Source organism: Branchiostoma floridae, chromosome 2 (assembly GCF_000003815.2).
Source record: "Branchiostoma floridae strain S238N-H82 chromosome 2, Bfl_VNyyK, whole genome shotgun sequence".
NCBI classification, from domain to species: domain Eukaryota; kingdom Metazoa; phylum Chordata; class Leptocardii; order Amphioxiformes; family Branchiostomatidae; genus Branchiostoma; species Branchiostoma floridae.
Window position 1 is genome coordinate 21562436 of NC_049980.1, and position 15826 is coordinate 21578261.

The 15826-nt window shown below is 39.5% G+C and overlaps 1 protein-coding gene across 5 annotated transcripts in view; it reads right to left on the reverse strand.

Moving 5' to 3' along the window:
* Positions 1-12376, reverse strand: part of LOC118404703 (alpha-2-macroglobulin-like) — a 22245-nt gene extending 9869 nt beyond the window's left edge. For 2 of the 5 annotated variants that reach the window (XM_035803986.1, XM_035803994.1), the window contains exons 1-19: positions 12213-12376; positions 8850-9039; positions 8562-8718; positions 8133-8185; positions 7817-7889; positions 7048-7161; positions 6539-6623; positions 6030-6135; positions 5802-5925; positions 5456-5571; positions 4993-5187; positions 4431-4646; positions 3914-4121; positions 3432-3736; positions 2992-3105; positions 2633-2782; positions 2108-2346; positions 1229-1373; positions 188-284 (exon numbers count right to left, since the gene is read on the reverse strand). In XM_035803986.1, the coding sequence (XP_035659879.1) occupies positions 188-284; positions 1229-1373; positions 2108-2346; positions 2633-2782; positions 2992-3105; positions 3432-3736; positions 3914-4121; positions 4431-4646; positions 4993-5187; positions 5456-5571; positions 5802-5925; positions 6030-6135; positions 6539-6623; positions 7048-7161; positions 7817-7889; positions 8133-8185; positions 8562-8718; positions 8850-9039; positions 12213-12271 (2746 nt within the window). In that variant the 5' untranslated portion in view covers positions 12272-12376. Of the gene's footprint in view, positions 1-187; positions 285-339; positions 449-1228; positions 1374-2107; positions 2347-2632; positions 2783-2991; positions 3106-3431; positions 3737-3913; positions 4122-4430; positions 4647-4992; positions 5188-5455; positions 5572-5801; positions 5926-6029; positions 6136-6538; positions 6624-7047; positions 7162-7816; positions 7890-8132; positions 8186-8561; positions 8719-8849; positions 9040-12212 lie in introns of all 5 variants that reach the window. The other 3 variants (XM_035803970.1, XM_035803978.1, XM_035804003.1) reach the window with 2 other exon arrangements.
* Between the last annotated feature and the right edge of the window lie 3450 nt (positions 12377-15826).

The window sequence follows — 15826 nt, forward strand, 5'->3', positions numbered from 1 at the left end:
TCTTCTCAGGTGTCTATAATTTCTTCCAACCGTCAAAGTAAACTGGTTGTCACACAGCGCGTGACTCCTTTTGTAAAACATGACTGTTGTTGGAAAATAAAAAAAGTGTTAATCTTGCCTGCAAATTACTTTATATCAAGTCCCAAAGACTGCATTTTGCACATTTCGATGGGAACAAGCCTATTACCTGGCATCCCAACAACCCGCCCTCTCCAGTACGGAATATGCCTCTGACACGGTCGCGTTTCTACAACAAGGTTTGTCATCACCAGCAGGCCCATGTTCTGTGGAGAAGTAAAACACAAAACAACACTGTAGCATTTAAACCGTGTGTCTTACCTTCTAACACGTCTTGGGCAAAACTGACACTGTAGGCGACAGTCATATATTCCAACGCACAAGGACGGGTTTGAAGTAAAAGGTCAGTCATCACCAGAAGACCCATAGCCTGTCATGACAAACAAAATTATCTGAAATGGATGCAAAGCTATGGATGCTGTGTAATCAATGACATACCGCAGAGCCAAAAGAAGAGTTTCAAAATAATACAAATAAGGCCAATAAAGGGCCTTCACAATGAAGGGTAAATGTGATCAACGTAGAACGAATAATATTGATATTTTTCATGTGGAACTTTCCAATAAAAAGTATGCATTTTCATCTTGAAATAAATGGAAAACTGAAACTAACAAATACGACTGTAAGTAAGAACAGGAAAAAGGTAAAATTATTTATGTGTCCAAAAAACGTGTGTTGGGTCTGATTTTAGGCGGTATGTACTTTATGCCCTTAATTTGGTCCTAGTACCATTATCATAACTGCAAAAGTTTTAAGAAACAATCACAAAGGACATGAAAGCTAGGGTAGCATCCAGGCTATGGGTCTGGGAACTGGCAGACAGAAGGACGGATAGTTTAGACTGAGTGCTATCCTTTGTAGTGACAAGTGGCTCACTACTTTTGCTTGCTAACCACGGAACGAAAGTAGTGAGCCAGCTGTCACTACGGAGGATGGTACTCAGGCTATGGATGGTTTCACTTCTTTCTACTATTAAGCTGTTAGGAAGATAATAATGTGAAGTCTTCAGCTTTTTATTCAGAGAGTAATCATGGAACGACTTGAACCAGCTAAGTTTAAGCATGCACTCAGAATCCTTGCGTTTTCTACTTATTACCTTATTTGACTAATTATTTGACTTTGCAATATCCTGTCAAAGAGATGTTTTTACCTTAAAAGCTGTGTAGGCATCCTCATAGGATGAAGAAGCATAACCAGGGAAATAGACGGAACGTTTCTTGATGCTTCTCTCCTCTTCATCCTCATCGTCTTTTTCATCCTCATTGTCGTTTTCCACCACCTCGTCAGAGTCATCACTACAAAGTCAACACAAAAATATATTTTTTGACTAATGTAGAAAAACAGGCAGCAATGAAACAAATAAATTGATGTTGGTAACAGTAAATGTAGGAAAAGTTTGTTCCATATCTATCCTTTTTAGCCTTAGGGGCAGTGCGTTGTGTTTAGGGCACTATATTGAACAGTAGAGCTCATTCTTCTCCTTCTACCACTACCTTTTAGATCCCTAACTTAAGTCATGTATCCATTCTATACCTGCTGGGTGTAGTGAGGAATGTCACGCAAGGTGAGTTTCCCCAAGGATAAAACAACACCAATCAAACTTGTGGCCTCTTGATCTGACATCAACAGCCTGGCCACTCAGCCATGTGTAGGCATATTTCTGGTAACAATTCTGATGACATTTTGAACACATAGTCAAACTGGCTGACATGGGACATAATGTTTTATGCACATAATATGGAAGAATCTATTGAGGATACCAGTTCTTCCTCTAAAGAAAATGAAAAATCTTGTCATTTTGGCACATCAGGCATAAATGGTGACATACTACCGGTAACTCATTTTGAGATATCGGAGGTTGACAGAAATCTTACATTTGCTGGAAGGATATGCGCACATGCATGAAAGAGATTAAGAAAAGAGCAAACTTGAAGGCATTAATGGAGAAAGGGTGGCTTGGGCACTCATTAATGATCAGTTAACAATTCTAAACAATGCCAGGGACAAGTATCAGTGTTTGCAGACGTACCTGTCTGGATCTGCAGGTGGAACTTCCACCTCTTCCACCTCCATGACAGGAACTGGTGGAGCAAGCTCCACAACTGGTGCTGCAAGCTCCACCCTGGGGGGAAGAGGGGGAGGAGGAGGTGGAGGGGGTCGAATATCGGGAATGGGGTCAATGGCTGGGCCTTCACGATCACAGTGGGTATTCATGTCCACATAGCCACCTCCTTCTGACAGGTCCATAGCGTTCAGCTCTGAAAAAATCTGAAAAGAATTTATGAATTTAATATTTACATATGCCACATCTACTTTATATGAGTTCATAACTAGTACAAATAAAGATGTTTATGGCCTATACGTGCATAACAGGTGGGAGGTGATTAGCACTATAGATATTATACAGGACCTACAGTCATACTTTTGCATTTAACTTGGTAGCAACGAACGAGGCAGACACAACCTCAAATACTATCTATTAGTGAAGAAATTTCACTTTTTTCACAATCCACTATCGAGTGAAATTTATACTTTATTCATTGGACTTGGGTACCTTGCCCTGAGTAAGCTGGTTGCTTGATCTCATTAGGTGCACACTCTTGTCCACAACACCAACAGAACACAAGGACCCAGGAGAAGCCTTGACAGTCAGCTTGGTTGTTGCACCTGGTAGCTGAGACTCCTTGGGGAAGGACACACTCACCTGTGTATGGGATCATGGGGGCAAGTTATTTCAATTAGTACAAGGCATGCAAATGAACAAAGTTATTGTAACAACAACTTGACCTATATGTACTAGGTAGATGACCAATGATCAGCATTCATAATCATATGATATGACTTGGCTAACCGCCAAAGAAACACAATGAATAAAATCCAAAATGTCACAGATCATTCTGATGAAGAACTTACATTGTTTTCCAGGCAGCTGGCAATCTTGATGGAGGCACTGTCTGCCACCACCTCTCCATCTTCACGCACGTAGTACACCAACAGGCGCACCAGGGGAGACAAGCTGGCCACAGCCTACAGAACATTCAGGTGTAAAAATCAGTTTGCCTTTATCCTTGAGATGTACATCTTTTTTCATGACATTTAAGGTACATTGGCTAACAAGTATCAGCATCCTGTTATTATTGTTCTGTTTTAGTGTTAGGTCCCGTCTTCTTTAACAAATGGTTCAAACCAATGTTGAATTCGTCAGTGACTAAGATGCTTAGCATTGAAACTTGGGAGTCTGGGCTTCTTTAGAGACTGTTGGGCCTACCACTTAGAATCAGTGTATAGAGCTGACACTTTGTGGGGATACATGGTAGACATTCTTAAGACATTCCAACTTAGAGTCCCATTACCTTGAACTTGATGGTGAAGTGTCCGGTGTAGCCTGGGATTGGAGGCATGAGAGGGGTCTCATCAATGTCAGGCCTGTAGAAAGGTGGGCTGTAGCGTTTCCTACGGACCTCTCCGTTGTTGATATCCTCTTTCTCTTCTGAAGCCACAGGTGTGTCAGACTCAGGAGGTGGGGGAGGAGCATCAGGCCCTGGGCGGGGAAATGGGGGAGGAGGTTGGTCATCAGGGCGGGGTCCTGGTGGTGGTGGGGGAGGAGGTGGCGGTGGACCATCAGGGCGTCGACCTCCTGGTGGTGGAGGTGGAATAGCTGGTGGAGCAGGGGCAACAGAGCAACAGGAAGATAAAACATCATCTACACAAAAGTAAGGCAAGCAAGTACTTCGTAGCATATGTGTACCATGAGAGATATATTTATCATTCTCATCATAAAGAAACAAGATTTTATTTCACTTCACAAATATCATACAACTTTTGTTTGACCTACCAAATGACTCCTCTGCAATCACAATTTCTACTGGTGGAAAATCTATGAGCTCATCCTCAGGGATGGGCTCCTCTGTTGTGGTGGAACCAGTGAATGGGGTTGTTGGAGGGGGAGCAGTGGTGGGTGGCTGGTAGGTCGATGGCTCCTCTGTGCTCTCAAATGCAACGTCCTTGGTCCCTATGTCTAGGATGTCTCCCCGTGACATGATCTACAAAATGAGAGAATAAGTATTAAATTTTTCCTAAAGTAACAGGTCTACTTAGACATTACTTGTGGCTTCTGTGTACTAAACTATAAATAATGACCACAACTGGCCAGAGAATTGAATCATCCCTTAGTTCTTGTGGGTTCAATGAGGTTGCCCTTTCTCAAGTTAGAACAGGATGCAACTGCACCTTTGTGTGTAGACTCTATACTTCCAGCCTAGTACATTCCCTTGCACATCTACATTCCATCTTTTTACATATTTCCAAAGAAATAGTCCTTGTACATAATGGACAACAAAAACCAAGGTTACCTTGTAGTGGAACTTGGTATTGCTGACTCTCTCTGTTTTGTACAGCACGGACACTTCTGCTACTGAGTCACAAGGCAGGATGTCGTGTATGGGCTGAATTTGTAAGAAGCTGGAGCTTGGAGACCACCAAGAACGCACGCTGAGGAAGGCAGATGGATTGTCCATCTGATAGGTGCCTCTTTCGTACTTTGATGGGGGAATATCTGCAATCTTGGCCTGTGGACATGATATATCATGATTATTGTCTTCAGGAAGTTATACTGTAATTGCAATATTTCTGATGATTGCATCTGTGAACAGGTTTAGCCAGTTTCAGTACTTCTGAATGCTAATATTTGTTACTTAAATTGCTTACTTGTAACTGTCATTGATATTTTTCCATAAATTTTTCTTTTTTATTCAACTTAAATGTTCCACTTGGCATCAATAAAATGATCATAAGTCTTGCAGAATTTGAGAAACTAACAATGATTTGAAAAACTGCAGCAATCAGTTGACAACAAGGGAATCCAATAAATCTAGGATACATAGGGCATTTGGCAGCAAACAACACATTGCTCACATTAAGGTTCAGCCTCTTGACATTCTTGTTGGTCATGTAGGTAGGCAGGGTGAAAGGGACCTCTCCATACTTGTTGGATGTGTAGTTTTGAGAAAATTCTTGAGGGGAGTACATATTGCTCTGCCTTGTCATATCAGCCTCAATGGTGACCTTCACGTCAGAAAGGGGGTTGTCCAAGATGTCTGTTACGTAGAGCTGAAGGTAGAAAAGTTGGAATTTTTAAAGTAAGAACTGAAGGTATAATCAATATACTTGTCAACTTAAAGGTCTGCAAGCTCATCTACTTAGGTGACTAACAATAAGTAAGATTATCATAGTGGAAATACTTATATGATGCCTGCATCTTTTTTTTTGCAATTTGCTAGGCCACAGTACTTCTGCTACTGGCATCTTAACATCTTCATGTATATTGAATATCCCATATAAAGTAAATGACATTCATATACATGATAAGTGTATGTACCTTGCCATGATACGGTAAGCCTGGCTTGAACCCCTCAGGACTGAAGTTCCTAAAGTCCAACTTTTGATTTTCACGGACAATCTTGGTAGTATCATGGGAGCCATTCAGTGTGACACCTGTGCAGTAAGGAAGTTTAAGGACAAAGTTTATCAAAGGGTACACCATATGACTACCACCTAATAAAGTTGCACCTTCACTAAATATCATCTTATTCTTCATGTCAATGAAAAGGGTTATGAAAACAATGAAGACAGTCTTACAAACAAATGTAGATGTCACAATTGCACTGAAACACCGGATAGTTTATTTAAAGATGCAATCAACTGTAACCTTGCTTTCCACCCACCTGTGCCATCCTCTGTGATTTCAGCTTTCACACGCAGTGTGGCTGACCAAATACTGTGGCGAGTGGAGTCAAGTTCAACCAAGCTGGAGTCAAATGCGATGTTGACACAGCCATTCTTGTCAGTCTGTATTTGAAGAATATTTCAGGACATGAACACATCCACATAACATACAAAACACTACAATTATCTTAATGTGTTTTAAGTTCAAGAATACAAAACTATAGTACCTTGCCAGTCCAGGTGTGGCAGGGCCTCCGGTCACGATAGGAATAGCTCTGCTTGATACAGAACTCAGCCTTCACCTCTCCCAGCACAGGCTTACCGTAAGTGTACCTGTGGGTAAATAACAGGTAAACAAATGATTGTATATGAATGATTGTATACTTTCTCAGTCAGCATTGCTTTCTTTCTCTAGCTTAAGCTTAAGAATTATCATGAGTCTTTAACAAGCTAGCCCCACCTTTTTAAACTTTGTGTTATTGATTTCTAAAAATTGTTTGTTGAGAATGTTTATTGAGAACAGTACATTTTGTTATTCTAAGCTCTTGAGGCATAAAATATCAATTTGTAACCTTTAACATACTGACTTACAGAGCATGGGTAATATTTTTGATATTAGTCTAGACGATTGAATTTCTAAAGGCATATATCTCATGAATGGCACTTTGTACCTAAATCATTTAGGTCCATTATGTGTGAATGATAATATATATTTTTGTTTAATTCTTTCACTCACTTTCCACAGATAACAGCTGGGATCACCTCCATGTCCACAGGGATCCATGGGGGAGGACTGATCTCTACCTCAAACTTTGGCAACACTGGAAGATTTCAATAACAATTACAAACACAATACCCAACACATAGATGGCATTCTTTTATTTTGGGTTCAATTCATTCATGGTATTAGCCAGGATGTAACATCTACTCTCATATTCTGTGAGCTACTTTGAAATCATAAGTTCAAAAAAAAGGGGAAATTAAGATGACCTACTCATGTAGCAACAATTATCAGGACATTAAATGTTTTCACAATATCAGTCCTTCTTCCCATCTCACAAGATTAAGCTTCAACATCTTAAATAACAATTATTGCAGTTACAGACTATACTTTTTCTTCAGTTATAGTTCATGTCATTACTAACGTGTATGCCTCATGGTCATAGTTTAGCCTTCAGTGCACTCTGAAGGACATGAAAAATGAAATGTGACTGAGATAAGCAGATGTTGCAGGGTGGAACATACCATACTCCTCCACATCAAATGTGGTTTTGTAGGTGGTGTCTGCTATCTGAGCATTGATGGACCACTTCCCCAGCACTGGTTCTTTTGACAGCTGTTGCTCCAGACTTGCAAGACCTGACAAATAAAATGTAGAAGCAGTTGAATGATGACAAATGACATTTTTTAATTTCTGTCTAACAAATCAATTAAAAGAAATCTGACCATCTTTGAAAAGGCTGGAAAGTATATAAAAAATTCAAAGAAACTGAAACTAAAGCATGACATTTTACAGTCTACAGTTTCATCTTTTGAATAGCGAATAGGGTTGGACCAGTTCCAACCGTTTGTTGACACTTCTCAGGGTTTTAGCTAGTGCCTTTTAGCATAGTGGGCCACTACGCTATAATGAAAACCACTAAGCTAATTTTTAACTAGTGTAGTGGTGCTTTGCTATCATTTCCTTGTTTAACAATGTCTAATCAATGTCTGAATAATGAAAAATGATGATATGCCAACTCAAAACTGACTAAAAAACAGAGTGCTAACTTTAAACTGTACATTTTCAAAATCCCACCATGGAAGGGCCAAGACCTCCCTTCCACACCAATCACCTGATTGGTTACTTCGCTAAAATGACATTCCCACTACATGTACGCTAAAATGAAATCCTTGCTAGAACCCTGCCTTTAACAAAAAACAAGATGACAGCTGCAACCAGCCTCTTGGGCATGTGACCTCTTTTATGTTTGGGCCAAATGAAGGTGACAAATCTTGCTGTTGCTGTACCTACCCTCCTCAGTTGGCACATCTAGCCACTGGTTAATCCTGCTGCCACTGTTATCCTCCAACCACACCATGTCAATCTGCAAAAGTTAGCAGCATTACAATAAAATTCATGGTTGAATTTTAATTTCCAAAATACCAGTACAATCAAACGTGTGTTCTTGGTCGTCTGAGCTTAGTGGTCACATGATACAATCTAGTGATGCATAATTTGTCAGACATGGTAAGAGCACTTAAGGTACAAAGCACAGGGATCCAAACTCTACATCACTTATGCCACATATATATATATAAAGAAGGACAAGATGAATAATGACACTCACATTCTCAGTATAAGGCCTTAGGTCCTGCTTCAAAGTTAGAATACGCATCTGAACTGTAAGTGGAAAAAAAGATGATAATGAGGATTTTCTGCCTTTATAGACTGGGCACAAAACGTCATTCTGCACTCTGGTATGAGTCAATGATACCACTTGGCACTCAGTGGCGAGGGGAACATTGCCACAACATATTCTTCACTGGGCAAAATTATGTTTTGAGTCTTTTTCATGAGTCAGCACTTTAGTGCAATCTGCAATGAAGCCACAGACATCATTGGTGTCGAATAGATGTAGCCTTTTTGCATCAAATTGGTATTGGTTATGAGGTTAGACAACAAGTTCAAATCTGCAAGTATGACCGTAGAATAGAACCTCAAAATGTTCTTGAGTTACAAATATGATGTCCTAACACTTTGATAGCACCAGTCTTACCCTTCTGCCCAGGTTTGTAGATGGGTTTGTCTGTAGAGATGAAGGTAGAGGTGGCCTTCTTAGAAATTCTGAGACTCTTCTCATCTTTGAAGGTGTATGTTGAACCCTTTCCATATACTGACAGCTTTGCTTCCTTGTCACTGGAAACAAGAGGGACCTGGAAAAAATAAAGTTTCCATGCTAGAGGTAAGAAATTATCTATGTGCGATGAATCTACACATTTGACTGACAAGAACATTCAAAACCGAGTTCTAATAAATCATTGTTCAGTATTAAACCAATTCTGACCTTGAGTCTGACACATTTGTCTTGGCCCTCTTTAAGCACATCGGTTACAGAGGCAGGCTCAAAATCATTCCCATCCTTCGATGATGTCAGTTCAATTGAGACCTTCACATCATCTGTTATGTTGAAGAGTGAGATACACACAACCTCCTCAGTACCGGCCAGCAGAATCTTTGGAGACACCACAAGATATCTAAAACAAAAGAAAAACTAGTGTTACATACTTCACCAAATGATATTAACCGTTTTGAGTAATGTAAGTATTATGCAAGTGAAGTCAGCATTTGCATGAATTATCTCAATTGATCATCTCTACTTGTACACTCAAAACAAGTTGTTCAAAGTATGAAAGTTATATCTAAGCAAAGAAGCCCGGTATAGTAGCATGTTTAGATAATGCATGCCAATGAGGCCAGTTTGCGCATGATGTTTATCTTCAATTATCTGATATCTTCATAATGCAACAAGTATGAGGTTTAACACCATGGAATGATTCAATTATAGTTACTTATGCAGATAATCTGTTGACATCTGTTAATGTTCTTCTCTTTCTTAGATACATGCCACATGTTTTTTCATGGAAAGCAGCACATTTACATTGTGTATAAACTTAAATCAATCGATCATGCAAATTAGATTCTATTTCATCATGTAAATCATCACTTAACCTGTCAAACAAAATCATGATCATCTGTCAGCTTTTTCTTCAACTTTTCTCTTTCAAAATCTGAACGAAAATCAGCCCCAGCAGTTCCTCCAAAAATTTACTAAGGGACCCAAACCTATTTAAGGCACGCTCTAGACAAGGTTTTTCCTGATATCGGCGAGCCGACAACCTCTCGCCGACAGCTTTTTTTCAGCGTCTAGATGGAACTGCAATATCGCCATACAGATATCGGCAGAATTTCTCCCAAAAGGTCCAGAGTATTCGCACGATAGCTTAGCAGGGGTCCCCGACAGCTTCTGCACGCGTGTAGATGTGTCCCGACTTCGGGAGGGCTCATTAGCATATAACGCGGGCTCATTAGGCTATAAAGCAGTTTATGACTAGCTTCAAGCACCAAGGGTGTCCCGCTGCCAACGTTCCAGATCCCTCCCGACATCTCCACAGATATCGGCAAAACTGTGTATAGATTGGGCCTTAGTTAACTTTCTGCCCGAAAGCTATCCACCACCTAAAAATAACTGTTTTACAGTTCTTGACAATGGGAGTCAATACTGAGGAGACAATAGGTGTGATATACACTTCTCCTCCCCTGTCTGGCACATGCCAGTAGCCTTTTGTTCATTACCTATTCTACAATAAAAGCTCCTTGATTCTACAAAAGATTGTGCATCCTGATTGGTTAGAACCTATGATTATAAATGAGACATTCAGGAGGCCATAAAATTTACATCAAAAACTGAAAAGTTGACTGACAAGTTCATACACAAATGAATTCTTTGTTTTATGATTCCATCGTAAAGTCCTTTCATCATGATGATGGGAAAACTATCTTTTATAGTATATTGTATTAAACTTACAGCTTTTTGTGGCAGCTATAAAACTTAGGGAGCAAATATCCAAGTCATAAATCAACAATCTCAAGCAATAATTCTATCACTTGTTTGATGAAAAAAAATTTGCTACCTGAGACTACCTCCTATTTTCGTTACCAGAAGTTGGAGGAATTTGCAATTACCAAATAGAACTTTGTTATAATTAAGCCTGCAAAGTTTTGCAAAATGATTTTCAATTGAAAAATCTTGCAGTTAAAACTAGTAAAAGTACTGTTTCAGTTGCAGATTTATGTGACTTATATGAAGGGTGAATAACCTTTGTTCTGGTCTTTTATATGGCATAAGTCTCCAGACAACCATTTAGCTCTTAACAAGCAATGCTGTGATTGCCTCATTTTATGGCTGTTGACCGATCATTTTTAACCTCATCTTTCGTTTTCTCCCAAAACTGTAAAAACGAAGCTTATCTGTAATGTGCTGCTCATGATTTTTACTTCTGCAAGTGCACACTACAGTTACATATGTAGATAATTTTAACTTAAACGGTTACCAAAAAATGTAAACTACTGTAAATGCAGAAACTTTTGTGCTGGTTTAATGTTCACGGTTTTCGCTGTGGCTGCTTCACCGTGAACTAAATACCACCGTGAAAATTTTTCATGGCAGTAAGAGACTACAGAGCATAGTTCTACCCGAATTCAAGACCACCGCGAAAAGTCCTTTTTCCCCGCTACCGTGAAATGAAATCCCAGCGAACTTTTAATACATTTACAGTACTCGCCAAGCAGAGGTTGATGGGCAAAATTATGACTTTTTTCATATATGCCGTTTTTTCTGCCAGCTAGTTGTGGTGGAGTTAGCTGACAGAAAGAGATAGCATAAAAGAAGATCATGATTTTCCCTATCAATATTTGTGCTTGGGGAAAATTTTTCGAAACCCCAATGTTGTCCATGAAAACAGTAGAACATGATATTGATTGACTACTTTTCTTTTCTCCAGGTCTAGTGACTAAACTGATTTGACATGATTTGAAGAAAAGGACAACTGGCTTTTCAGAGTTTCCCTTTTTTTCAGATGTAAAATCTGTCACAAGTTGCTCTGCCATTAACAGTAAGTCAACCAAGAATTCTCTTTCCCGCTTATGCATTTATCGTATGTCGGAGTCAATTACAGGCGAAAAACATGTTGTAAGAGTGGTGCTCAGGTCATGATTTATCCCAGGCAGGGTACAGACTGCAAAGAGTAAAGTCCTTCCAACTCCAACCAGCATTGTAAACAGGAAGCCAATCTCAAAACAATGGACAGTAAATCAGACGTTCCCAATACACATCGCGGGTAGGATTGGCACATCAGCTTCCTGTGTACTTCTCTTTGCACCACCGCCATCACAGTATTGTCAACTTTAAAACAATTTTCACCAGCCTAAAACAACACAAATTGTTAAATAAGAATAAAAGAAATAAATAGTTGCGAGTATTTTGGACAGAAATTCTGTGGTGGAATTAAAATTCCCCTTCGCATCTGATTCGTATAAGATGCAAACTGCTGATGTTGCATGTTCACGGGTCACGTCGCCGCGCCGTGCTGGGCTTGTTTTCGAGAAAATGATTCACGGACTCCGGGGCAAAAACAACTGCGCGGTTCGTGTGTGCGCACTGCCCTGGGAATACCGTATATATGAATCTTACCATCACATTAGCTTAATAAAGGCAAGGCGTTCTTAGCAAGTTATGAAAATGGTGCATAATAAACTTTTACTCATCTGCAGTATAGAGTGAGTCCGTGTGAATGCGTGGTACAGAAAAAAAGCAAGCAGTGCAAATCTGAACATACCGATAAACACAGAAAGTGAGAATCTCCCTTACCTTTGGGCCGCCGCAGATGCAACAAGCAAAGAGAGTACCGTAAACACCGCGACCTTCATGGCTGCTTCCCTCCCGTAACCCTTGCTAACTGTAAAACAGCCAGCCGCAATCTGGCCTTATCTGCAGCTTATCAGCTTTTATTGTTTTTTGCGGGAGACCGCCTCACGCACCAAATGTCGGTACGTCCGCACGCACTATCTTTCGGCAAACTTTTCATCAACGCATATCATTGCTCAGTAAGCAATGACGTGAAAAGTTTTCACTACAGAAAAGAACAAAACTGTCACATAGTAGTTCTTACACTATATTTCTGGCACTGTTAGGTACGGAAACCAGTCGGTGAATCGGATTACGCGGATGAACAAAAAGAAAAGTTTTAAAGTGAAAGGGTTTATCGTGACGTCACCGACACATGTGCTTGACCAAATGATGTTTGGCAGAGGCGGGGCTTCCAACAACAATCTCAGCGTTATCCGAGAAACCCACAGAAAAACACCGGAAAAGTCCCAATGGAAACAAAAATCACAGTGTTACATATGTTTAATCCAATATCGCATTTTGTAGGTCAAATTTGGAAATACATGTTATTTGAATCGTCGAATGCTTCCCAGATGCAGAACCTGCATGATCCTGTATGATGACAGAAAAAATGGTGATATAAGAGGTATAAGATATATAACGTAACGTAATCAATAAATGTCAACAACGGACAACATCAAAGTCGAACGACGGACAAGACTGTTGATCGATCTCAATCTTCCCACCCTTCACCACGCTTCCAGTCTGAGGACCCCCCAAAAAATGTTACGGAAACGAGCAATGTGGGAAATGTTCATGGGAAAAAAACATTGCAATGTGACTAGAGTTACAAAATGATGTGACTGCAGTAAGTGAGTAACGTTACATGTCATTGTCGACTGTTGGAGGGCTTGGAGTGTAGGCGGTTTTTGGAAACCCAAAGGAACGAAAAGTTCACATGAGGTCATACCATCTGACGTCATGATCAGCCGGGGTCCGGAATACATCACGATGTACCAAGTGAGGGGGGCGGAGTACCACCATGTACGACTTGGTACCATCAAGGAGGTTATATCTGAATATAACCTCCTTGGTACCATCAAGAACTAGAGTTCCACGAACACATACCTTTGCCAAATAAACCAGGTTTGTTATGTAGAATGTTGTCTGTAGACATAAATGTGTTACTCATTACATTTTATTTTATATGCCTGGAGTTGGTTCTTAACATTTCGCCATTGCTTATACAAATTAGATCCCTATTAACATAATAATATTAAATTGTATCAAGCATCACTTAAGCTATCAGCATACCAAAAATCATTATGATCCTTTCATCCCTTCTTGACTTATTCTCTTTCAAAGTAGGAAACTAAACCGGCTCCTGCAGTTCAAGAAAAGACATTACCGGACCCAAACATACACCTCTTACTCTCTGCCATCTTTCTCAGTTACATATGTGCATACATGTATGTACATGTGACAAGTTTGAAAGTCCTATCACGGAATGCAGTCGATTTATGAACTTTCCGCATTAACTATGCAAATTAGCCGTTAATTTGCATAATTAGTATCTCATTATGTAAATTTTTACTTAGGCTACCTACATACCGAAAATCATGACGATTCGTAAAACACGTTCATATTTTTCCATTAATTATGCAAATGAGATCATCATCTGCATAATTAATATGTACTGATATTTCTTTCTTTCTCAGCTACAAATATGACAAGCTTGAAAGTCCTAGAAAGGAATGCAGTGGATTTACAAACTTTCCTCATTAATTATGCAAATTAGCCGTCGATTTGCATAATTAGAATTCCATCATGTAAGTCTTCCCTTTGGCTATCTACATACCAAAAATCATGACGATCCGTCAACTCGTCTATATTTTCTCATTAATTATGCAAATGAGGCCACCATTTGCATAATTAACATGCATTTATATTTCTCTCTTTCTCATCTATATATGTGACAAGTTTGAAAGTCCTATCATGAAATGCAGTAGATTTATAAACTTTCGTCATTAATTATGCAAATTAGCTGCTGATTTGCATAATTAGTATTTTATTATGTACATTGTTACTTGGGCTATCTACATACGAAGAATCATGACAATCCATCAACACGTTCTGGAGTTATTCTCGACTCCAGACTATGCTGATGGTAGGTTCTGCCATAGACTTTAAAAAAGAAAGCATATGACATAATATTTTTCATGTGATAGTCACTGCCCTGGGAAGTCATCAAAATTCTTCATTCCATTGGCCTATAAGAGGTTTAAATATTATCAACTTGAGGTCTGTTTCTTCCAAAACTCTCCAAAATTGGACCTGATGAAATAGCTAGAAAACTCAAACTTCCAAATTACAAATTGAGCAATCACTGCTATTCTTTACATCTAGTCTATTAAATGACTGTTGAGCAGATCAGATTACTGTTTAATATTTAAAATGACAGATCAGATTACTGCTAAACATGTGAATTAATCTCTGGTCTACCACCTGCTTTTTGCCTACCACTGCACCACTGACATCATTGAGATATTGCTTGAAAGTATTCTTTCCTTCCTTGTACAAATCTGCCTGTACAACAGCAAATCCAGACTGAATCATATATGTCTCTGTGGCCGAGCGGTAATGCAACCCCGCTGCTTAGCCATCTGAATCCAATTCCACGGATCTGTGAGCCTGAGTTCCATCCCAGGGTCGGCTCAGGCTCAGATATGTTGTAAGGGATTACATTCGTTTTTCAGAAGGGATGTAAAATGGGGGTTCCGTATTGGAGGATGTGCCTCGAGCATGTAAACAGCCTCATTTTTCAGATTTTTAACCTAATTGCTCAGATTGGGTCATACTGGCTGAAATAATACACCAAGGTGAATTGATAATAGCTTTGTGGTTGTCAGTGTTCATGTCCAGTCATTGTATTTGTGATACTTGTTGTTTAATTACCTGCTTGAAAAAAAACAGGTATTGTGTTTGGTAGGGATCACGATTTGGAGTTTGTGTTTCCGGACCAATACCTTTAGAACCTATGGATAGATTGCGATCCCGTTTGCTATGGAGGTAGACATTGTGAGCCATTGTGCTTTAGTGTGCATTAGGCTGATTAGCAGTTTGCTGCAGTTTTGTGGTTCGTTTTTTTTTAAATATTTACACCCGTTCTTGACAGGAGTAGAGTGGTCCCAGTAACTGATAACTGAATACAATAGAGCAGGCCACCTGGGGCAATTAGGCACCCCTGTCACTACTGTGTGCGGGGTGAATCACTAGATACACATTAGGGATATGAAGCCAATGGCTGCACAGATACACAACTACATGTAGTAGGAAGAGTAACTGTGACCATCCCTGTCACCTCTGTATGGAATGAACCATCACAAAACAAAACATTTCATGCATCTCATGTTTGAGTTTTCAGACTCTTGTTAGGATTTGTATTTGTAAAATCAATGTACATGTATTTTATTTCAAAAGTATACCATCACAGTATGCTATTTCTACAATGGTGATTACTGTGCATGAAGATTAAGATTGAGATATATTTGTTTCCTATATTAGTAATTCAAAGAATTCTCCACACTTGCCAAAAA